At 39.6% G+C, this 25,966-nt stretch overlaps 1 protein-coding gene across 4 annotated transcripts in view; it reads right to left on the minus strand.

Moving 5' to 3' along the window:
• Positions 1 to 11,865: 11,865 nt before the first annotated feature.
• galnt13 (UDP-N-acetyl-alpha-D-galactosamine:polypeptide N-acetylgalactosaminyltransferase 13) overlaps positions 11,866 to 25,966 on the minus strand; it is a 29,406-nt gene continuing 15,305 nt past the window's right edge. The window contains exons 6-12 of one of the 4 annotated variants that reach the window (XM_053328755.1): positions 25,245 to 25,362; positions 23,796 to 23,976; positions 21,971 to 22,110; positions 20,093 to 20,191; positions 19,256 to 19,390; positions 18,932 to 18,961; positions 17,487 to 17,672 (exon numbers count right to left, since the gene is read on the minus strand). In XM_053328755.1, coding sequence (XP_053184730.1) covers positions 17,487 to 17,672; positions 18,932 to 18,961; positions 19,256 to 19,390; positions 20,093 to 20,191; positions 21,971 to 22,110; positions 23,796 to 23,976; positions 25,245 to 25,362 — 889 coding nt within the window. Of the gene's footprint in view, positions 12,493 to 17,486; positions 17,673 to 18,931; positions 18,962 to 19,255; positions 19,391 to 20,092; positions 20,192 to 21,970; positions 22,111 to 23,795; positions 23,977 to 25,244; positions 25,363 to 25,966 lie in introns of those variants that run through there. The other 3 variants (XM_053328756.1, XM_053328754.1, XM_053328757.1) reach the window with 3 other exon arrangements.

Below are 25,966 nucleotides of genomic sequence, written 5' to 3' on the forward strand. Positions count from 1 at the left end.
TGTGTCCAGGACGAAGCGTCTCTGTGCGCACTTGCGGCTGCGTTGGAGATAATTCGGTTTCCAGTCCTTCCTTTGTGATCAGTGCACATAGGAGACGGATTGCATCCAAGCATATGACTGTAAAAAATAACGAGCTGGAGGAAGAAAATCACTGTCCCACTGTCGTCATTTTTGGCTGCGCGCATCGACGCTATCTGCCAGGTTCTTTCGGGCACCTTCTCCCCTCTCTTAGAGAAATGTCGACAGGATTTTCATGGTTTCAGCGACGGAGATCCATCAGTGGCTCTTTTGGTTGCCCAGATCCTTCTTTCCCTTCGATTTCCCTGCGCGGCTCCTGCGCACTTCTACGTTTCCAGTAATGCACTCACTGTTGCCTGGTGGTACTACAAAGACAGACAATTTGGAGGAGGAGGGAAGTGGGCTCGCCTGATTTGACAGTTTTTTTTCTCTTTGTCAAGTGATCAAATATGTGGAATTGCTGCCACATTTTAGCCTCTAATAAGCTAATGCAAAGGCCCTGACTTCTTTGTTGGATTACCAAATTGGTTAATGTGATATGATCAAATTAAAAAAACATCTGTTCATCACACTATGTTTCATACAGCCATGACACATCCTTATTTCTTGATGCTGAACAAATCTATTTTTATGCTTCTATTTTATTGATCTATTTTTTCTACAATATATCTGCTGTCCTCCCATCTTCAGTGGACGGTTACTAATCCACCTTGTTTACTGTTTGTTCTATTGTGTAACCTAAAAGCCACTGATGACCCCACCTCCATCCCCAGGGTGAGTGCACTTGATTTATTCCGCCAATGCTTCACAGAAGATCCCAACAGAGTAACAAAACAAGTTCAGCTAGAAAGCTGGTGACACTCACAGCAAACTGTATTAGATCTCAGGAGGGACAAAGAGCTGCTACCAGGATGCACCGCACAGGATTCACTCATCATATTATCGAGATCATGGACACAGAGGAATACACCCACACCATAGTTACCTAGACTTACCCTCTGTCTGGAGGGAAGGATGGAGGGAGTATGAACAACATACCACCACCTATCGCACACATTTCTCCCCACCCCTTCCCATCTCTCTCTTTTTTCTCTCTTCCACTCCACCCAACATTGTGGTGTGTATTTTTCTAGATCTGTGGGTTCTGGCAATGCTGTTTTCATTTAAGAGCCAATTATCACTTAATCAGCAAATCATTGATAGCTGCAGCTCTCAAATTTATACAGAAACCACTTTTTATTTGGGGATGTAGTGTATCAGCTATAGGGATCAATTCAATTTGATCATAGGCTTGTTTGCATAGTGTCTTGCGCAGTGGTGTTTCATTTTTTCTTTTTTGCAGTATCTTCTCATCCTCTTTGTGCTAACATATTTAGTAAATATATAGCTTGTTGGTTTGATTTTTCTGGATCCATTGTCTGATGCATCCAGTGATCAATATACCGTAGAGTCAGTCTGATTCCAGGCAAAATTCACCTCTGCTATTATACTGTAGCTCCCTGTGGTTTACCGCATGATATTCTGTGTCCAGTCTGAGCCCAGCACGCCCTACTGTACAAATGGTGGGTTCTAAAAAAAGCACTAAGACCTGCCTGACATAAATGTTTCCAAATGAACGATTGCGTGGCAGCACAGTGCAATGTTGATGTGCCTCCAAGTCTGTGAGGCTCCGTGATTCAGTTCTCTTGAGGGGGACAGACAAGAAAAGATTCCCCATCAGTCACCAGGCCATCATAATTGCCAGGTGAACATTAGCTACAGTTCTGTAGGACTCTGTGCTTTTATAATGAGTGCAGGGGGACACGGGTCATCCACCATGTATGCTGGCCCTCATTAGGGGGAAAAAGGGTATTCACATATTTGCAGAGCAAAAATAAGACTATTAGTTTGGACTGGCCAACAGCCAGCCAGCACCATGAGCTAGGAATGTTTAATTGCCGTATTTCACAGATACACTCATTGAAACAAAAGTTTTTCTCACTTAAGTTTTGTCTAAGTGTCTGTCTTGCATGTAAATTTAAAAAAAAATGCAATTAACTCCAGAATTCAGTGTGGTGCGGGATCATAGAATTCATCTGCATTACTTTCTACTGTTCTTGAGTTTTAAAGCCCCTGAAAACTTGTCTTCAAATCAAAATATTTTACCATAACGTTAAATATTCATGCACTGGATATGCAATAATTAAAGTAAACAGTGTCTGCTGTGTGTAGTGATTTAAATAAGTGTTATCCATGTCCTGTAGCATCATCAGCCATTAGGAAATTTATAGAAACCCGTATTTGAACCATCATTCAAACATTCCCCATCCTGCACAAACACTTATTCTATTCATCTCAACACATAGTCTGTGTCGCTGACAGCTAAATACAAGAAAGAGGTTAAGGTCTGGGCTTGTTCTTGTCACACACCAGGAGGCAGCTGATGTGTAACACTGTGCACTCAATTGGAATATATGCAGATTAGTTCTTGTCTAATAATGAGTGGCTTTTTAAAAAAGTGATACATTTTGCTTTTACAAAGCTAAAGGGCATCTTAGCATCATTCATTTTTTTCCACAATAAAACACCATCATCCATCACCATCAATGCCTTGTGTCCTGCACTGTATGTAAGTGAACACTGACATCTAACATTCGTTAGTCAATAATGAAAAATACTTTTATGATCTTCTGTAACCCATTTCACAAAAATAGCCTGAGCTAAAACCTGATGGGCGGGTGAGGATGGGATTGATTTATTAATCTAATCAGACCAATGTAGGACATGAGATGAATTTGTCCCCATCTCAGAATCAGCTAGGATAGCACTTGAGGTCAGTCTCCGGGAAGATCAGCCAATCACTTCAGACAGTCTTCTCTAATTTTCCATCTTCTTTTATAATCTCCACAATCAGAGACAGGGCAGGGAAAACTGTCTCTGCTTTGATGTTAGCTTTGATGGATTTGCTCTTCTATTTTCCCCCACAAATGTGCGACTTCCTCACTAAAAATTCTCTGTAATCTTGTTTTGCCGCTGCAACATTGATATTTTGAATTTAAAGCAAACAGTCCTGTTCTTGTGAAAGACGTGCACTATGATATTTTTTTTACGCCGATAAGATGAGAATTTAAAATGATCTGAAAGCATCTTGAAGCACTAACTGGCTCTTCACCATCCTTGGCATGTAATGTGAAACCATATGGTGAATGAGCAGAACAGCATCCCTAAACCAGTGATTCCATGGGGTACAGCAACTGGGTCAAAATATGGAGCCTCCCAGGGACATATGAAATTGTCAGCATCTTGTGGAAATCAAAGGACATTACAGCTGTTCTAGAGATAGAGGCAGCATCATTTTACCACAAATTGAACCCACAGTGAAGGCAAAGTAGCATCTGATAATGAGGATAATACCTCCTATTGCCACATATGCATAGATGAAAGATTATACAGCTCTTAATGGGTACACTTACAAAACTAATGAAAATATTGTTGGTTTTTCCTTCCCCAGCTGAAAACCTTATTAATTGTCACTGTGGTCAAAAATAGCACTCGATCAGGAGTGGGGTTTTTTTTGTTTTTTTTGTAGAACAGCTCCTGGAGATTGATGATTGATTACTACACAATTACTGCTGAAAGCACCAGGCCCCCTCCTCCTAATCACTACTTTTCGTCTCTAAATGGAGATTATCACATAGGAGAAGCCTGTTAGAGCCACTTCCTCCCTGCAAATCAATAAAAATTACTCAAGAGATTACATGCATACATCAAATATGTCTGGGTTGAATACCCAGGTTGGCTCTGCACATTTACAGACAGGTACTGTATATTATTTTGTGTGTGTGAATGTTGTGCATGCCTCCTGTGGCAGTGGATCTGACCCCCACTGAAATACTGGCCTCAAACCAGGACTAATTAAAGCTTCTTTTCAATGCACGCGCTCTGGAACTTCAGGTCCCCTCAACAATTAAGTGCAGGATTTCTTCTCTGGTCTCCAGCGAGAAGAAAAGGCACAAGGCAAATCCAGAGGGTTGATTATCCCTCCTCTCTCACTCCCCTCCTCCCCCCTCTGCCTCTACTTATTATTGGATTCACTTAGTTGATGGAACCCCTTATATTGAGCAGGGAGAGACAAGCGAACCAGCATGCGATCAAGCACATTGGAGCTGCTTGGAGAAATTGGACAGAAATTGTACAGCATGGTGTTTGAAGTCGAGGCACGAAAGTGTTGAGAGCTTCTCGTCTTGATGGTCTAATGGAAAAGAGGTTAGAGAGACAATCACATAACCAGAAGGGAAGAGGTTCGATGCCTGCTGCTGTGTCCTTGAATGTTGCTGGAGATAAGAGAATCAGCTAAATAAGTACTAAAATGTAAGCTTTCGTAAGGACTGCAACAGCAGGGGTGAAAAACAAAGAAACAGTCTTTCTACATCGCCATACCTCAGACTCAACTAAAATTAGTATTATCAATAGTAATTCCACCCAAAACATATTAATCTGTTTTATTTGTTGTTTTCCAACTATGTCTAACCAAAATATTCTTTTCAAAAGGACTGATATCTTTCAAAGTAGCCCATTATATTTTATGTTTATGTACATATTGTGACATAGGTTCTTACCAAATTAGGCAGCACAAATCACAGTCACTGTCTTGTGGTTATTGCAGCTTTGGCTGTGCAAGGGTTTCACTGTCAAACCCATGACCCTTTGAACAAGCATTGTCATGCTTGTACAGTGAAATAAATCTGCTTCTAACTGCTCTGATTCAGCAGCTGGCACGAAACATACAGATAACACTTTACTAATAGTGTATTAAGCATTCATAAGCAAAGTATAAAAACATTTAAGAAATGGTTTATAACACACTGTAATGTAGGTGTAGTTGTAAAAGTTTGTATACTGCTTATTAATGATAAATAGGGGTAATTAAAGTAAAGTGTTACCTATGTGGACTCCTTATAATGGACTAATTCCGAATTATCTTTGATTTTTTAGTTTTTGTCATAATCCTCTAATACCAAACAGAATATGAAACCTGGCATATTTTTCAAGTCTGTCCTAAAACAACAGTCAGGTGCTCAAATGAACACAGACACATGCTTTTGTTGCTGTAAACATTCCTCCTGTTCATTAGAAGATCCCTTCATAATCAATCTTCAATGTAATATGAAGCTCCAGTTGTCCAAATGAGTCAAATCAAGCCACTATCTTTTAAAGTTATTGTCTTTTTATTGTCAAATTCGATCTTTTTGTTATTATCTTTCCACGGCAGCTGAAAAAAAGACCAGCATACCATGGGGTGTGTGTGTGTGTGTGTGTGTGTGTGTGTGTGTGTGTGTGTGTGTGCTAAAATAAACAGTAACATGACTTGAAGTGACTGAATAATAACTGAATAAAATAAAGGAATTACATAGAATGTAATATTGTCCCAAGTCTCAAAAGACCAAAGTGTTTAATGCTTGAAGACAAAGCCACAGTTTGAATGTATATGAACTCATGCTTTATATAGCAGAGAAGTGTACAGTCTCCAAGTGTTGGTTATGTTCCACCTTTGAGAGCCATGGTGAGCCACTAATAGCCACAGATAAGGCCTCCATTAGGGCTATTATTTTAAAGCATCTCACCCCTTAATGGACTCCCCCCTGGCCCGGCCACATACCCACTATCTTATCCTCACAGGCCCAGTTAACCAGCCTGGATTTTGCTACAGGTGTGAGACTGTCTGAAACCACAGTCAGTCCCCACAGGGCCCCTGCTGAGAGTGTTTTGAGGCACTGATGTGTTGTCAGCTCAACAACAACCACTATTAATACCTCTGCAGTGGCTACCTCGGAGAGGCTTACAAGTATTATGAATGTGAGGGAAATATGACAAATGGTATTCATGAGTGTGGGACAGGAACAGGGAATGCTTTTTCATGAGATGTGTATCCTACATGCAAACTGCGTATCTGCATTTTAGAGTTTATCACTATATTTACAGATATCAGAAGTCCAAATACTGTAACTGTAATGTTCTACTGTCAAAATGATTTGTTGAGTAAAGGAATAGCTTTTTTGAGAAATACAGTGTACACGTATGGGATTTCCTCCAAGTTGTATGAGAAGATCAGTACTCAGGGGCGTAGCCAGACACTGTAAACATCTGGGGCTTGGCCCAGTGACACAGCAATGGTAGGAGGGTCTGGGGGCATGCTCCCCCTGAAGTAATGTTTTAAATAATGACTTCTGGTGAGTGTTGTGGTCACTAATGGACAAACTGAGACTTAAAAATGTGAGACTAACCTTCAACAGATTCAACAGATCTGACTGACACTGAAAAGCATGGAAGCCAGATGATGATTGATAATTGGACTTTCCAAATATGAATTCTTACCCTTTGCCTTTTTTTTTGGAAAAACCCAAAAGGTTTCAGTCGTTTTATTCCCTTACACTCCATGCCGTCTTTCTTTCTACTGTAACCTCACACTGACAGACACGCGAGTGACTGCACTGATCAGATCCCTCTCCTTCCCCCAGCCTTCTCATCAGCAATAGTTTTACTCTTTGGGTATTACTTTTGTCTGTTTATTTTGACAGACTGAGTGTGTTAGGAAGCACAATGAAATAAATAAAATAAATAGCCTCCTATAGAACTGTACAATGATGTTGAGGTTTCACATAGGCCAGGGATGGGCAACTACGATGATAGAGAGGGCCACAAATATTTTATCCCCACTATCAGAGGGCCAGATTGTGACTGTGCACTTCCATCAGTAGGATCATTATAGCTACTAATAAAGAAAATATGTCAGTTATTTAAGTATATACCACCTAGGGCTGGGCAATATGACCAACATCTCATATCCCAATATCAGTCATTTCATATCCCGGTAACAATATCTGTCCCAATATAGCACATTTTAATTTAATAAATATTTGGCCCATTACCCACTATCTGTCCATTCTCAGGGCAGATTAAATTAAATTACTCTTCTGTTTTTACTCTGGTAGCTTTTATTGCACTTTTAGTAGGCCTAACATAAAGAGTGTAGCTGACAGCACTAGTTCACTGTCTCCTTGTGATCAGCACACACAGGAGGGCTCAGCTCCTCCCCAGGTAAACCACAGAGCAGTAGCCTATTTCCCAAAGAACTTTGAGAGATGTGCACATTAGTCAAACCCTTCAGGGGGATCTGGGACCTGTCTCTTTTTTAATTAAATTTTGTACATTTTTAAGTCAAATGCATCATTCTGGTGCACTCTGAGAGCAAAAAGAGGTTGTAGCTATAAAAAATAAAAATAAAAGTTTCCCTAAGTCCTTATTGAACCAAACATGTCTTTCTCTACATTGTGTTTCTTCAAATAACTAAACTCACTGTCTTTGCTTATCAATAAAAGACTCCAGATGACTGAGAAGTGGATCAGGATCAGAGTTGATTTATTTTACAGATGTTAATAAAGAAGATCTCTCATTAAGCCTTTGCTTTTTTACACTGAACCAACCAAAGCAGCATAAAGCTGCTACTGTGTGTTTTTACACAGCATACTGGTGTTTCAGATTCAGGGGTTTGAGTTGGAGCTGAAGGGTTGAGTGGAGGTGTGTGGGGAATTTTATTTGTACTGTTAAACATAGCCGCTGTGAAACAATAAGATAAAAATATTTTATCGTTCTGATTCACCAGCTTTCTTAAAGCCAGCACTCCCTTTCTTCATTCACTTTCTACATCACTGGACCACAGCTGTTAATAACAGCGTCAGTCAATCCGGTGTTTCGGTTTAACTGGTGACCGTGTTAATTGGTGACTTTCTGAAATCACGAGATACGTTGTGAATGAGTCTTCTGAACACAATTTCATCTACTACCTACGTGTAAGTCATCAGTTAACACAGTCACCAGTTAAAGCGAAACACCGGCTCTGTGTCACCTTCTGTAGCTTATTGGCGGAACAACTCTGTCCCCCCATCCAGTGTCTGGACCTTTTATACAGAACAGCGAGGCGGAATAAAGTAGCAACTGGAGAGCAGCACAACAAGAAACGACAGTAAGCTGCAGCAGAGGCTAACATTGGCTGCTCCTCTCTCTCAGCGGGTGGAGCTGAGTACTCCATACAGCAGATAGACAGCAGTGGAGAGTCGTCATCATTTAGTAATTTAGATGTGTTTGCTACACAATTTTAACAATTTATTGATTTTTGGAAATTGACTTGCAGGCCGCACTGAGTGAGGACGAGGGCTGCATGCCAGTTGCCCATGTCTGACAAAGGCTATTGTCAATCAACCTTTGAAATTAAATTCAGGGCTAGGCTCAAAACATTTGGGGCTGAAGCCTTGGCAAAATTGGCTGGCAACACGACTGTCAATACTACTGTCATGTTTGCACCAAACAGCAATGACTACAGCTTGAGGCTGAAGCTAATGTGTAAGTAGCCTACCTTTTAAGTGCAATGCCACTGATGGCTGTCGGATGGGGGTCAGCCCTATGTTCCCCCGATTTTTAAGAACATTTCATCAAAATTAGGCCCTATGTTTCCTCAGGCCTCCCACAGCGCAGGTATGGCCATTCCCAAATGCACATAAAGTGTTGTTGTTTTTCATCTATGAAAATGCTTAAAAGACAGGTGACATTTTTTATTTTATTATTAAACTGGGGAAACATGGGGCTCCTGCTGGATGCTGGCTCCAATTGACTCCCATTCAAAAAGCATCAACTTCTCTCTAGAAATACTAATTAAGCACAATTAAGCTTAAGTAGCTCATGTTAGCCCATGTGTGCACTAAGCAGTGTTAGCAGTAAGCTATGCTCACTAGGTAGGTAGCAGAGCATTTAAAGTGTGTGAAAGGCACTCCTTATCTGGAAGGTTCTGGCTCTCAACGGAAAATATGGCCTGAGCTGCAACTCTGTTTTTTGGAATATGTTTTATTGAGTTTCAGATATGCTGGTAGACTAATTTTGTTATGAACAAAGCCAGGCTGATGGTTTCTCTGTTTCCAGCTATATGCCAAGCTAAGTTAACTGGTTACTGGTTTGCCGGCTAGCATTTAGCAATGAGAGTGGTATGTGCATATCATCTAGCTAATGCTCAGTGCAGAGTTGCTGGTTCCAGTTTCTCAAATGTGCAGAAGTCTTATATCAGTGTTAACTGGATGTTGTTGAGTTTTGGACTTTTGGTCAGACAAAACAAGCAAGATGTCACTTTAAACTATCACAATTACTGATAGACATTTTCAGTATTTTCTGATATTATATGGAATAAACAATACATAAATCAGTCAAATAATAGAAAAATAATTACGTGAAAATTCAGTTATCAGTAGTTGCAGCCTTTTGGTGTCACACTGCTCAGAGTATGCTATTACCTCTTCTCCATCTTCATTGCCCTCTGGTGACCTTCTAGTTCTTTGCTTTCTGTGTCCCATTCAGGGAGAGTAATTTTACCTCTTGGATTTGAACAAAGCCAGAATCACCTGAAAGGTCAAGCCTTCCTTCCTTTAAATGTACACAGAATAATGAGCCTTGTCAGAAGTACCTTCATCAGCTCACAATGGCTGGTACCTTTAAAGATACTGAAGAAAAGAGGGAAGTAACCGTGTGGCTCCTGTGGCATGTGTACGTGAGTTGTCCTCTAACTATCACAGTGGAAGAGAGGTTGCAATTTACCACCTTTAAAAGCCCACAACACTGAACCTTCGTAATGAGATGAATGAGGTTCTTAAAAGCTTCAATAATAAGGTTTATTAATGCATCAGTGTGTTGTACTCTGACTACATTTTCATCAGCTGCTTGTCACAGAAAATAATCATCTTATATGTTCAGGTTTATCTATTTTTTATTCTACAAAAAAGGCAAAATGTACAAACAGGTAACATCACTTTGAAACCAGTACATCGAAACATTACATTCCTATTATAACACCATGCACTTTCAGCTAATGAAAACAAGTGTGTGTGTGTGTGTGTGTGTGTGTGTGTGTGTGGTGTGTGTGTGTGTGTGTAGTATAAATGTGGTGTTTGAAATTTGTCTTAATGCCAAGTAGGCACTTGGCTAGAATTCAATTGTCAATCAGCATTGACATTATTTCACCATTTTGTGGAACTGAAGGTGATTTCCAAAACACACAGTAAGCACTGTTTTTTTTTTATTACCACAGTTCCAAATATACTATAACACAGCAATATCTCGCAATCTTTCTACCATTCAATGTCTTTCTCTCCTGGTAATGTTCAAGTTTTACAGCATCTTAGAAAAATAATTGGTTCTGTATGTACAACAACAGCAACAACATCAACAGTGATAGAAACATGTTAACAGTATTATATACAATAACATTTCTTTGCCTGATCCAGGTCAACAATGCAGTGAAAAGTACCTGTCACATTTGCTGGGGTGAATACTGATATATTGAATACTGACTTGATGAACTATTAACAGATAATTGAATGTTTGATAAAGCATGAATATGACAGTGACCTATTCATGAAATATGTTTTATTATTTTAATATCAATATGATGCAGTTTTAAAAAAAATCTAGAATAAAAAAAAAGGATTTCTTTTTCAAAACTAAAATCATCTAAAAACTGAACCAAATACAAAACAACAATCTAAAGGCACACATAACTATTCGGCTCCAGGATATCATGATTTCTTAAGACATTAAAAATAATGTCTAAGCTGAAATAATCTAAAGTCTTGAAGAAACTGACATGGTGATGTGTTTTTTTATTAATGCCACTCTCAGACAGCCATGATACAGTAAGTTGTCATTTTCATGAGTAACATTACAGTTATGATTTGTCCTTTCCTGAAGCCCCTTTGTTCATTTTTTTCGGCTTACTGTTATAAACATGCATACAGTTTATAATCCTGAGAGCTGTCTCAAATGTTCAAATCTGTACTTCCTGTTTCACTAATAGAGGACATTGTCATTTTCATTTCTTTAAAAAGGGGAATGTTATAGCTGCACTCTTGGCTTGTATTCATTGCAATCTTTTGCTTATCATTTTTCTCCCAATATCTCAAAACGTCATCAGCAACTAGAGTAATTATCTGTCTATATGTTGTCCAATAATGATCAAGAAATTTCAGTATAGAAATTCAAAAGATACTGTATGCTTCAAACAATTTAGAAACAGCATCATCATTATATAGTCTGTCTACTAGAGCACGCTACATATTTTTTAACTGTAAAATATCTCCCTCAGTACATCTCGATTCACAATTCTTTATAATAACGTTTAAGGGATTCTTTGAAAAAAATTTTTAGTTGAACTGGAGTAAAAGGTAATCAGTACTGTACAATATACTGTTGCTGTTCTATTTGATTTGACTTATCTGGTCAAAATTGAAATCACCAGAAAGGATGAATTTAAATTCAAGCTATTTTTCTGCAGCGACACATATCCCTTGGTGCCCTCCAGGGGGCGTACATTTTTGGTAGCAACCGACAATGTTGGCATTGATACAATATCCGTGTGGGCGGCCACTAAAAATAAAACACAGGCAGTTAAGCTGCTGGGGGCCAACATTGTTTGCTGCTGAAAATGTTATAACCCACAGAAGTTTACAGTGCATCTCCTAGCAACACTGCTGTCATGGGAATCACTCACCCAGAGGCTTTAAGCTTAGACTCTCGCCTCCCATAAATATGTCCAAAAAGTGTTTCACCCTCTTTTGAAAAACAGGAAAATGTGCACAGTTACTGCAGCATGATTATAGTTTATAGATTTTTGATCCAAATCAGATGATATATCATTATCAGATACATACTGTATCTGCCTTCAATATCAAGTACTGGTTAGGCTCTATTGACATCACCTTGCTGTTATTTTAATGGAAAACATTGATATGCAAAAAGGATGAGCGTCAAACAGTCTAGTTGTAAGGTTGTACACAAGGAAGGTCATTACAGCGCAGACCATTGCAGAAACGTGCCTTAAAATGTTCTTGTTATAGATGCTCTTCAATTTAATTGTTTGTCCACCAGTTAAGCAGCAGTCTGAGAAGCACAGTGGATGCACAGCTAAGCAGCTGGTCCGCACAGTGTGTGGTTTGATATCAGTGTTCTCCATGTGTACACAATCAGACCTCACACATCGTTCTCCCTTTGTGGACATGACGAGATCCCCAGTGCTACAGCTCGTCACGTCGCCCGAATGACAGGTGCAGCTTCTCTCAACCCTGAAGTGAGTTGTAAAAGCAGACACCTCCGTAATGAATCTCCGTATACACTGGCCAGGCTGTTACAGGAAGAGGCAATGTGCATGGTAAGAGCCACCTGGTGAAGGTGTGGAGAGCCTGGACTGGTTAACATGAGGACGGAGTGATGGTGGTAGTGTGTGTGTGTGGAGGGGTGGGGGGGTTGCCAGGTGAGGGATCAGACACTCAGGGTCATGTTACGGAGCAGCCACTGCTGAGAGCGGCTGCTGTTGCAGTCTCTTAGGGTGGGGACCATCTTGTCTTCCTCGGATGGCATGTCTAAACACTGATTGCTGTTCACATGCAGCAGGGTGAGGCGCTAGAGAGAGAAGGAAGCAGACAAGACAATTACACAGATGCAAATATGTGCTTGAATACTCTTTCCTTCAACCTGCCTCACCACCTGTACTTCCAACTCTTGTCTGGAAAAAGTTGAATCCAGTTGGATGAGATGACCCTTCACACACACACACACACACCACTTCAACTATTGATTTACAACATTTCACAGTACACCTTTCGACCAAGTAAATGCCCCAAGCTTGTTACACACTGTAACTGTAGCTAGAGCAAGCAAAAAACAAGAGGAGCACTGAGAGAGCTGGATGATCTAATCGAGAAAAGGTGAGTACGGAGCCCCTCTGGTGACATTTGAAAAAAAAAAAAAAGTGCATTATGTATCCCGTGGCCATGCATTATGTATTTCGTGGCCAGGAGATACCACGCATTAGTGGTAAACTGCATGGCTGCATGCGAGTGTAATACCTGAGGGATCCAGCAGAGGGCGTGTATTGCTTTGAGCAACATTAAAGGACACCCTCATTTATTCATTCATTCATTCATTCATTCATTCATTCATTCGCCTGACCGATTGAATGAAGTTTGTCTTATTTGCGTTTAAGCCGATGCATTTTGAGCAGCTGAATTAAGTGTCTCTTGCTAAGAACTACTCCATGTCTAACCACAAGTGACTTGAGTATGTCATTGTAATTCATTCCCGTATTAAAATAAAAGGAATAATTAACTTGTGGGTGGCCACGCATTAGTATCTCATGGCCACGCGTTATTTAATTTTCTCAAATGTCACCAGAAGGGCTCCGTAGGTGAGAGCCCTGCCCCTGACAACAAAAAAATACACCATGGACAATCAGTGAATTTTGGCTCTTGTTGTTGAGAAGTTGTTTGTCCTTGCCACTTCATGGGAAGGATTCTTCTGTTAAGTATTGTTGAGTGTCAGTGGAAAAAGTATAAATAACAATTTCTCTGCTTCTGTATAATTGAAACCAAATGTTTATGTTAATTACTGCATTGCATAATATTTTGGACATTTTGGATAATCAGATGAGTTGCTGTAATGTTAAATGTGGGGTTGCTGTTACCACCAATGCTGTTGACGATAACCACACCAGTCTGCAGCTTTCTGTTGCTTTCAGCTAAATGTTTTAGTTTGCAAACCGATTGACAGAATGATTTTAGGCTCTCTGCCCAGCATGAGAAAGTGGGCAGACAAAGTAAACAACTTTCATGAAAAAGTCAAATATCTGGCAAGCCAAATGGACAGATATTTTTTTGGAGGAGTTGGCAGGCCAAATCAGGAATAAAATGACCGAAAATATTGAATATACTAGTGAAGTCAGAAGACTTTGCTGGATCTCAAAGAAATCATTTGTTCAGACATTTGCCATAAAAGCTTAAACATTAAAATAAGATATCAATCAAAAAGTGAAGTGAACCAGTTTATATTTAAAAATGACTAGTTAGAATTATGATTAGTTACTCAGTTTTATTGGTTTTCCTGGAAAAAGTTTTTTTTTGTTTTTTTTGCAGTAAAGAAAAAAATGTTTGGCTCATTACGAGTAAATACACCGATGAAGAAAATACATACAGCATATGACACTCCTGTGACCCAAGAGCAAAGACTTTGTTGGGTGAAATAATTCTTTGCTTCACCACACTACATCTATTAAAGAGTGCTGAGAATGAAAGACAGAATAGGCCTTTTTCATGGAAGACATTTTGACATGTCACAGTAGTTAAAGCAATGATTGTAAATAATAAAAGTAATAATAGCTTCTATTTAGCTGCTTCAGTTTCAGGGTCCGGATGTTGTACATGCTGGCTTACTGTCAATCCTTACTGAGACACTTGAAGAGAGCAGAGCAGTATCAAGGTTATTAGTAACATCTGTGATTTTCCTACTATTAAAAGTCTGCTGTTAAAATGTCCTTTCAGTGTGCAATTATCAAAATATGAAATTATTCATTTTTAGTCAAAGGATGAAACAATCTGTCATGTAATAATAAAAATCATTTCAGCAATATGAATGATAAATACACGTGAATACACAGATCATTGGAGTACTTTCTTTCATGAATAGTTCTGACTACAAACATCTTCGCTATTTTTGGAGTTTACTCTGCAGTAGCATAGCATGTCCTCACAACAGAATGACCTTAAATGTATCTCCTACTCCACTCAACATATTGTCCCCTCTCCGCTGTCAGTCCTATCTGTGTACTGCTCTATCACATAGGACAGAAGTGCTTTTAAAATGTCCAGGCTGGAAAAACACACCTGTTGTGATGAAATTAACTCAAGCACCGCATGAGTATGTATAACAAAAATCTGTGGCTATCAGCCACATATACTATAAAGACCACCCGCGAATAAATGGAAGAGAGTTCTCAATGGCCTTGATTGACCATTTATGTTCATTCCCTCAGAAGGAACACGTTTCTGCAATTTCAGTCCTTTTGAGTTGCTTTTCCTATCCTAATGATCACATGCAGTGAAGAGAAGGACTTGGAGGTAAAGAGAAGCAGTGCCTCTGCTGAGAAAAACAATACCGTGACAGAAATTAGAAAAATGATGTTAAATACTGTATAAAATTATGTTAGGTGCCACTAAGACACCATGTAGCTCCGTCTGTAAATGTAAAGATGTTCAAAAGAAACTTTCTGCAGCCTGTTATCTTTGAAGCAATTTAAATAATAAACAGCACAGCACACATGAAAGCAAATACACGTCACAATCTCCTGTATATGTGGCACTGAAACGTGTGCATTGGTATGATTTTTTTATCCTGTGGTCAGGGGATAATTCTTCATTAAAAGGAGATTGTGCTTTGACTGTTGACAGAGGATATTCAGGCTAATGAGCACACAGAGACGCTCAGGCCATGTTTGATCTTAAGCTATAAAACACAAGGGCCTGACATTCTCTGCCTAGATACAAAGAAGTATGTGCGTGCACACACACACACACACACACACACACCTTTCCTGACGTACACAGACCACCCTACAGTGCACATTTGTTCAAACAGAGCAAGAACAAAGAGAGCAGGCAGCGCACAACCTTACACACCTGCCAAAAAACGAAAGAAAAGAACAATAAGGTAGCTCAGTACAAGAGACATTTGACTTTTCTTGCTTTATTATAAAAAGAATAATCCTTTTTTTACCAGAAACTACAACTCAAGTCGTGATGTAGTTTTCCCTCCACGGTGTTTAGGCTAAGTAAAGAAAATCTAAAATTTCACTTATTCTAGACTGTTTAAGAAATCTATTTTTGTAGAATATAGAAATGACAAGCAGTGAAATCAACAAAATATTTTCTTTAAAAAGGTGTATTCGTACAAGAAGCTTCCCCGAACAGATGTGGACCTAATCTATAAATCCTAACAACATGGCTTAAGCAATAATGAGAATCATATTTTTTCTTTTATTCAGAGATCCAAACCTACTCCAGTGGCAGATATGATAGAGGAGGTCTAACTGCAGAGTGTGGAAAAACCGTTCCACATTTAATGAAAATACTAGAAATGTGGAGGTCCTGTCCTTTGCTCATAATTATTTCATGTCTCCTTTGAGGCAGAGAAAACTCCCATCTCAGCTTCCCTGCAAACCAACCAGTGTCTCCGGAGCAAGTTGCTGAGTGTATGCACAGCTGAGACCAGCTAATTAAATGAAGATGGTTTCTAACCATAAGCCCCAGTTGAGGAACATTATCCTCCCTGTCACCAGGCAGCACACTGGACTCACTGAAAGGCACAGACTTCCTGTTCAACGTGTGCTTGTGATGACTCTAGGAGGGGATCTAGAGGGCTGAGCTGCTTTGTGGGGAATATAAAAACATCAGATTCCTTTTGTCTCAGGAAAGAGTCAGGCAACAGTCTCATTTGCTCTAATGGTGCCCTACACAAGTCTACATGCTCTCCTCCTGTGCTGGCTATGCCACAAGGAACTCTGAATGTGAACAGCAAATCAGGCCATCTAACAGCAGGTCACTTCACTGCCGCATCTCTGACACACACCAGCAGCTCCTTACCCAATTTACCCTGCTTGGACACAAAACTTTGGCATGCTACAGTGAAATTGATCTTTAGCTTTTTGAAAAGATACAGCAGTGCAGGACTCAGAGGTGCAAACTCCAGATAACTCAGCAGAACAGAATTGGCTGCACAGAAAATGACAGACTGGAAATGCTGAGCCAAAAAACATTCCTTACAAACGTATGTAAATAAGCAGGCAGAATAGTGAAAAGCACTGATGATTGGGATTCATTTGTGCTACAATATGTACATGGCACACAGTGTACACAGCTGCTTCAGGCCAATAAGAGAGTGGCCTGAGAGTCCAGGTCCACAAAAGGTGGGTTCACAATGAAGGATCACTTCAAAAGAACTTGTAAACAATGGCAAGCTCATTTCAATCAGCCCTGCACGTAGATAATACGCTAAAAATAAACACGTCCTCCTCTATCTCAGGCGTCACTCACCATTCGCTGGCAGTTCAGGGGACAGCCAGTGGATTCTCACATCAAAATACAATATTTATGTTAGAAAACAAATGTCAAATGAGATCTAATTCACCATGAAAACTGGCTAAAGGTCTTGCTGATAGCATCTTATACACAGAGCCATCCTGATGGGACCACTGTCATTGCTTGATGTGCCTCTGCCTCTTGTCGTCATGCCTTCTTCCTGAAAGGTCACCTGTAAAAGCTACTTAATGCTTCCTAAAACGATTTGCATGCACATTATGAATAAGACCTGAAAGATCAACATCCTGATAACACGCTCTGTACTTATCTGTTCTCAGTGACAAAAACAAGACTGAAAAACACAATAAGCTACAAAGGTTCCTCTTAAATCCCCAACAGATCAAACTAATCTACTTCAAGTTCTAACAACACTAATTACTAACTAAATCACAACAGAGCAGCTCAAATGACCACCAACTTCTACTTTAAGCCTTATTCATACTAACCTGTTCACCTCTGGCCCTACAGCCCTCCAGAACAGACGGGAGCTTAGAGAAAATAATCAGTGGAACTGTAGTAGAGGCGTTTAGCGACCTCCAGGCGTGTGTAGTTGTGAAGGTTCCAGGCCTGAATGGGACTGTTGTTACAGTGCTCCACAGTGGGGCCGTAGGTGCCGTCTTCGAGGCGGCTGATGGTCAGACATGATTGGGTGATGATGTGGAGGAAGGTGTGCTTCTGTGGCAACCCAGGAGTGAAAGGGACAGATGGCAGTGAAGGTATTAAACCATAAAACTGTGATGTTTATGTGATTATGAATTGAACAGCTGACCTTTAAATAAAATGTGTTAACATGCTGTTTCTAACTTCACATACCAAAGTAAAAAATACCACTGGATAACTGGAAACTTGACTTTCCCATTTAAATTTAAATTATTTCTGTGAATACGAATAGTGGAATAATTTTGACTGCCACCATTCACATGTGACTGCTGGAGCTTATTTCTGGCTTAAACAGTAGAGCAGGTGAAAAAAAATGAAGGTTGTCCATCAGGGCTGTGAATGAGAAATGAATGAGGAATATGGAAAAGTCAGGTATTCCTGTGAAACCGATGATGAGATGAAATGTTAATGGTACTGTAGTCACCCCGTCCGTCGCATGTGGGCTAAAAATAACCTTGGCCACTGACAGCTGTGAAACCCCAATGCTATTTACAACAGAGACCATTTCTCTTCGTTTATGAATTATTCACTTTCTCATATTAGCAATGCACCCACTGAGAAAAAAAAGTGTAATGAATGGATTTCTCAAAGGGTTTGTTCAATGCTTGATGGAAAAGTCCTGCAGGCTTCTCTGTGTAGTGTCTACATATCAGCAGACAGGACATCTCAATCACTGAAGGATAACAGTCTTTTTCAGCAATCTCTCTGTGGGTTAAAAAACTTCGCATAAATTGTTAACATAAAAAAAGCTTCTTGAGTTGTATAATCCATAATGCACTTTGAGTTGTGAGTCAACAGAGCTTGAGGAGAATATTTTAGTCCTCTCATGAGATTCAAAATGTCGTTCTGTTTTCCATTTAAGTCTGCAACATCTGTTTCTGCATTTGATTGAATATCATGATTGTAAGACTATTACAGCTTGCATAACAAGGGATATTACTTTATATGAAATTCTGAAGTTTAATCCAGTTTGTTCTCTGATTTATTGTCACTCTACTGCTACTTCAAATGAATAAACTGTGACTCACACATTTGTATGGTGTATAACTGAAAATTGTTTATAATGGACAACACAACATTGAATTGCATTATGCTAAAAATAGATACGACTTAATTCTTCTAACAATTAGGCTCCATTTCACATCGAGGTTTTAAATTATCTGATCTAATGACCACTGACACATCACAGTCCACACAGTGTTAAGGGATATTACACTATGATGGGAGCACAGGACTCAAACTATGGGACAATATTCACGAGTGACAGCTTTTACCTCAAAATCATATTCCCACTTGCCAGTAGACTGCGTGAAAGGAGAATATGAGACACAGCTGCTGGGTGGAAAATATAACTGTGCTGCCAAAATACAAAATAAAAAAACAAAACTGGACAAACAGTGCCATCTGGTGGCAAAAACAGGTATTCCCTTCCCCACTTTGAACTACCAGCGCATGCAATCTCCGCAAACACAGACAGACACAACTAATTAGCATTTCACCAAAGTCACTTTAAACATATCAGTCACCAAGTAGCAGGAATGGCCCCCTGCACTGTATCACAGGAGATTGTAATCTATTAAAGGGAACATGGATCCTACCTCGGCATCATACTCAAACATCTGATTGCCCTTCATGTGGTGACACTTGAGCATGACGACAGGTCCATTGAGACGAGAAACATCCAAACAGAGGTCATCTGTCCTAATTTCTTTGTCCGCCGTGTAGGAGAACACCTGGAATCAAGATGTCTCACTCAGCCCATGAATAGCATAGGTTAACCAATATTCATCATTTGCACTGCGGAAATGTAAACTGCACTTTTTTTTCCTTCTAAATGTGTAGTGCCAAACCTGATCCAAATTGAGATTATGTACTCATAATCACACTGAAATTCTGTCTCATGTAGTGCAGCTATATACAACACCCCATAATGTGATTTATAAGGACAGAGTAAACAATAACTGGAGCCAAAAACAATCAAATTCTTGGCTCAAACCTGCTTAAAATGCCAAAGAGTCAACAATGAATCCCGGCAAGACTTAAAAAGCTTGTACTGTATTGAAAATCTGTGGATTGACTTAAAGTTGGCAATTCACACACCTTTACCAAGCTCAATTATTCTAGGAAGGACGAAAATCCCAAAGCGCATGTATTTAAAATACAGATGTATTAATGGCTCAGTGCGTTAAACTTTAATTTAATCTGCATTAAATTGATTTATTACTGATTTATTTCCACATTCCACTGGGTGTATTTGTAGTTTTAAAAAGTCTAACATACAGTAATCCATTATAGAGTGTATTCCTATTACAACATCATCAAAAAACACAAGAAGCTTTAAACACTGTTTGAAGAGACTAAGTACAGTATGAACCAAAATATCTAAAAAAACAGAATACATATTCAAATTTTAGAGCTCCTATTATTCTCCTTACCTGATTTCCACCCATGCCGTGGCAGTTGAAAAAGCCAACTTTCTCGTTCTCCTTTCGTCCCATGTTGTCTACACATTGGTTGGTCTCAACATTCCTGATCTACCAGCAACAAATACACAGAAGTTATTAAGTTTTTTTAATATAGTCACACGTATGCAAAACTAAATACTGTGTTTTACAAGAAAAACAAAGACGTGTAGCTGGCATCACAGCCACTTTAACAAATCCAATGATAACAGCTTGCTGTTCAAGATACACAGGCTGCTGATGCTGAAGCCATGTCAGCTCACACACAAGTCACAGTCTCAGTGTTGTAGAAGATTTTCTCTCTGAGTGACAGACAGAACTGACAGTGACAGTTACACACTGCTGCCAATTTTTACCAAGTTGGTTTTCCCATTACCAAGTTGACTGTTTCTATTAATTAAAAAAATAGTTATCATGAAAAATGTACACCTATCACCATGTCCTTCAACTGGAGTCCACTGTCTGATATCATTATGTTTTAGAGTTAAAATCATGCATATAAAATATAGCAGAACCAAGTCATATTCCATACAACTTCTACTCTGCACTTTTAAAGCTGATATAGATAAGTGATCTGACAGCACAGCTTTGGGTAATGCCTATTATCACAGCTTCTACTGACTTTATAGGGAGCTCAGCTCTAATTAACACATTCATTGTAACTGTGTGAAAAGTGATAAAGACGAGCTGGCTCTATATGTTGCCTGTGCAATGCGTAATGCCCATCATGGAAGAACAGGATAGCATTCATAATTGAGCGATATAAAACCTAATGGTTCCAGCTGTTAAAGAGCGGTTGACTGTGTGTTATAAAGGATGAGAATCGGTCAGATTTCTGTCGTGGAAAATGAGAGCTGAGGTGTTGCAGTGGCTGAGAGAGAGAGAGAGAGAGAGAGAGAGAGAGAGAGAGAGAGAGAGAGAGAGAGAGAGAGAGAGAGAGAGAGAGAGAGAGAGAGAGAGAGAGAGAGAGAGAGAGAGAGAGAGAGAGAGAGAGAGAGAGAGAGAGAGAGAGAGAGAGAGAGAGAGAGAGAGAGAGAGAGAGAGAGAGAGAGAGAGAGAGAGAGAGAGAGAGAGAGAGAGAGAGATTGTACTGCAGTACAGCAGGGCAGCACAGATGAAAAATCCTCCCATCATCAGCAGTATGAGTGTTGGAGGTTTACAAGCTCATCTCACTGAGTTCTTCAACGTGCATTACTTTTATATGGCCTCCATCTATCGTGCACGTCAGCACTGACTTTACACTATGCTGCACAGAGGCAAATTCAAAACATATAAAAGGAACATTAACTATGCATGATCATGCCTTAGCTGCATATTGTCAACAATATATTTTTAGCTTCTATATTCTGTATAATCTGTTTATTTAAACTACTTATCCCAAAAAATGGCTGTGTTTGTTCAGATTTAGAGAAAGGGAAGGAGTGTATATCTTCTATTAAAAAACCTGTAACTTGCTGGGTAATAATTTACCACACTGTGTGATTCTGACTAATATTTGCACTTTTGTGTTTTTTTTTTTTTTCAACAAAGCAAAATTGTGCAATGACACTGTGTAGAATCTAGACTTGGGTTTATCTCACCAACCCACCATGCATAAGATAATAATATAGCTGGGATCAATACCTACTGCATGAGCAACCCCTTGTTTGTTTATCAAGCAAGTTCAACACGAACAGTTGGAGATTTTTGTTCTTATCTAGTTTTGTTCAGCCTTTGCTGGATCCTGAGATTTTCACAGAGATATCGTTCTTTGAATACACAACCCAGAAGCAAGGACATATCTGACTCAGTGCAGATGGAGGAAGTGTAGCTGCTGCATTGTGGGAGATCAGAGTACAAAAAAGCTCATACTTCACCAAGCGAGTAGTATCTTCTTGGGATCTGGGAGTCTGGGTAGATGTTCTCTAGATACCAGGAAAACGGTTTGCACTTCAAGGCCTCACGGAGGGCTTTACGGGAAGAAACGTCTCCGTAGTCCACCCGCATCACTCCTGCAGGCACAATTCCAAGACAAGTATTCAGTCATATGTATCATTTACTATTTAAATCCACATACTGTTTTATTTGTTCTGAAAATGGGAGAACGGTCCTGTTTTCTTGTCTTTTGTTGTTTTTTTGCACCACCAAAACTGAACACCAGAGGGAACCTTTATGAAAAAACAGACACCTTGCAAACCTCCCTGAAAACATGAAATTACCTATTTTCTGCAGAGAGATCAAGTGATTTAAAGCAAAGCAGGCAAAGCATTTCTTTCAGATGCATGTATGCAACAATTCTGGAACATGTGTGCGCTATGATGTATGTTACTACAGCCAAATGGAAACCGCATGATGAAACTGAAGACTGAGGAAGGATTAGACAGAAACTGGGCAAAGACACTTAAAAACACATTAGGCAGATGGTTTCTCCCCAGAGTGCTTCTTGAGGACTCATAGCTTGCACATAGATAGATCCAGGGGGGTAATTCATCAGGAAAGAGCATAATTGCAATAAAATAGAATATCATTTTCAAAATCAGCCAGCATGTTAGACCTGCAGTGCAGTATATTTAGCCATCAACCACAAGCCAGACAATGCCAACAGCACCTTCAATACCAGCAACGTCTTACACTTTAATCAGGGAATTTGAAATTTCAAGTTGGCAGATAAAAGCTATGAGCTGAATGCCACTCTATTTCCCCTGACTCTCCATTTCTCTTCCTCGCTCCATCTCCCTCCCTCTCTCTGTAGGGTCTGAGCATCACATGTTGCAGATGATGAATAGCCTCTTTGATCTGGAAATCACCAGTGCAGAGGAGGGACAAGAAAGGAGATGCACTTTTAATAGGCTCACTAGATGTCACTCCCCAAACTCAGCCTGAGCAACATACTGTGTTCCTCTGTGCCTATAAGTGAGGTCTGGCAGCAGCGTGGCCCAGATCATTTCTCCCTAATGTCCTGGAGGAACAGGCAGTCACTGTGGGGCCACCAGACACAGACAATCCATCCATCATAGCCCCAGCTCTGTCTCCGTACCTACCTGTGAAGAATCCTGCCTAACCACGTGAAGGGGAAGGTCAAAATTTGTGCTATAAAACAGATTATAGATGATCCCTTAAAGGTTGGCTGGCATCTAAAACATGTAGCCGGAGATTTCTTGGACACCGCTGTCTGCTAAAGGGTAATCACGTTACTAAGTCGACAGATGGAGGGGTACTCATCTCTCAATCTGCACAGTCATATTGTTCTAGTTTGTCCGCGTATGGTTGGGCTCTGTTGGAGCTTCTCCAGAATGATCTTCTGCTGTAGATTTCTGAACTCAAGTCCAGAATGGCATTAAATGAGGAGTGTGTTCATTGCTATGACAAAAGCAGCATTAAATTCAAATGTAACACAGTTAAGAGGAGGAATATAAACTCTGAACTAAGCTAGAAAGAAACAATCCAGGAGATTGACTGAATGAATAAAAAGTAGCACAACAATTTTCTAAATGTAATATCAGCAAGAACATAAATAGCACAGATGAGTTCATATCTGCTTTTGAACAATGTTACACTAAATAAAACATCTATTAAATCCCGATTGAACGATATGTTCTCTGAAATTCAGAATTTGTGCCATTTAAGTATGTGTTTCTACTACTGCAGAGACAGGAAGATGCAATCTGACTGTAGCAGGCTCACCACAGCTGCGTACCTGGTGAGATGATATAAAAGAAATCTTTGAAGTCATCCATCCAGACTTCAGCCAGCCGCCTGTTGTTCTTGTTGATGACTTGGCCCGTTCCACCAGGGAAGCTGTATGGGGTGGCCTTTCGGAAAACATGGCCAACATGGGAGCATGTAACAATCTCCAAAGAGCCGCCGCACTGCCAGATCTGCAGACAAGATAGGGGCAATGTGAAGTTATACAGTATGTGCATGAAAGCAGACAAAATCAGTTATTGGGGACATGACAGTTTCTTCATTTGGTGGTTCCTCAATGCTTGATCCTCAGGTGAACCAGAAATCTACCATAAGTATGTACTGCTTTTCATATGAAGGAGTGAAGAAACAAGAGACCAGATAAAAAGGAAATCTATCACTTTCACTTGTAGGACATTTGTCAGCAATTGGATGATCAGCGATCAAGCTGCTTCATGATTTAATCACCCCAATGTTTTATACCAGCGTGGACAGACACTAGTGAAATATTATGATTATATATTATTTTACAACATTTCACATCATTACTACTGCATGTTTTTAATTTTCTATAATAAATGATTGTCATTCAGCGTCATCAAGCTGCAAATCAGTAACTACACATTGCAGAGAAACATTTTGATGTGCACCATGTGATGCGCTCTAATCATAAGATGTAAAGTTAAATAATTATATATAAGCAAAACATTCAAAATGTGAATGCAAATGATTCATAAGAAAGAAATGTGTTGCTCCCTGGATGTTTGGCATACAGTTATCACTGAGTTCCAGTGGTCAAGACGGGGCAAACAAGCTCAAGTCCAAATGGAAGTTTATTGTACATGAGCGGATGCTTGTTAAATAGCCTCTACATTCTCCACTGCAGTAACTTGAATTGAAACTCGATCGATTTTACACATCAAAGTCTGTTTACAGGTACTATGTGAAAAGGGTTGTACATGGACTTTTATGGCTCCAGAGTGAGCTACAAAGTCTGAAAAACTGCATCAAGTTTCGAGTGATGTCACTTGAGTCAGCATCAAATACAACAAGTGTGGGTGATGTAGGCTCTAGGTTTTGATAAGAAAGCTGGGTCTTGCAACAATTCTGCAAACAGTCCCATTGTCTCTCTGCTCCATATGGTCAAACTGCTTGATTCTCTCCTTATTCAAAGACAGAGGGTGGACCCTTACTGTTACTTGGATAGTACATCACATAATGGATCACATAATACTGTATGTGCAACTTCAACAAAAATAAAGCAGTGCAGTTAAATCCAACTGAGCAAGCTGTGCCACCGTCATTAGAAATGTATTTTCTTAGATCTTCCCCTTGTATCTTAAGTGGAAGGCCCTTCAATGCAAAGAAAGGATCAGAGTGAGGGATACATAAAGTAACTGGCATGTAACCACAGGCACAATCCAAATACCGTAAAATATCCTCCCCGATTTAAGTCACTCACTCTGAAAGACATTTCTAGGTTCTCTCCGCCCCAGATATCCATGCCTGGATCGTAGCTTCCTATTTCTTCAAAGTATGTTTTGTCTATAGAGAATAATCCTCCTGCCATGGTGGGGGTCCTGCAAGACACAAAAAGCAATATTATATCTCCTCATGCTGTATTTATTAGTACTTTGGTGTAATGCTGAGGAACATTCAGAATATAATAAGACCAGTTTGTTTGACAATCTGAAACAAAACCTTTGAGGAGTAAATACTTGAAGTTGAAGTTGGTTCTGAATTAAGGATATTGTTTGTTGCTGGACATGATTTGCATACAGATGACACACTGTGCCTTCTTTTGTGTAACCAAAAAAAGGCAATTGTAAGCAGAGTCTCTACTTTTTTGGTCTCTATTAAAAAATGAATTAGCTCATACATACTGACAACAGAGCAAAATAACAATTAATGTAATTGTTTGTATCAGCAGGATATACAGAGGAAAGGGATCTATTTCTGTCTGCAGATAAAAATGGCACTTTTCATGTGTGTGAGTGTTTCTAAAAAACACACTATCCATGTTTTCTCTGTCGTGTGCTGTCATCACAGGCAAAACCATTCTTAGCCCAGATGAGTAACTGAAAACTAACATTGGTTTGAACTTGTCTTTTTTTGACCTCTCTCTTAATTCTTAAAAGACATTGCACAAGTGAAAATTCAGTCACATATTCCCCTGATTTAGCT

Source organism: Scomber japonicus, chromosome 11, assembly GCF_027409825.1.
Source record: "Scomber japonicus isolate fScoJap1 chromosome 11, fScoJap1.pri, whole genome shotgun sequence".
Classification (NCBI taxonomy): Eukaryota; Metazoa; Chordata; class Actinopteri; order Scombriformes; family Scombridae; genus Scomber; species Scomber japonicus.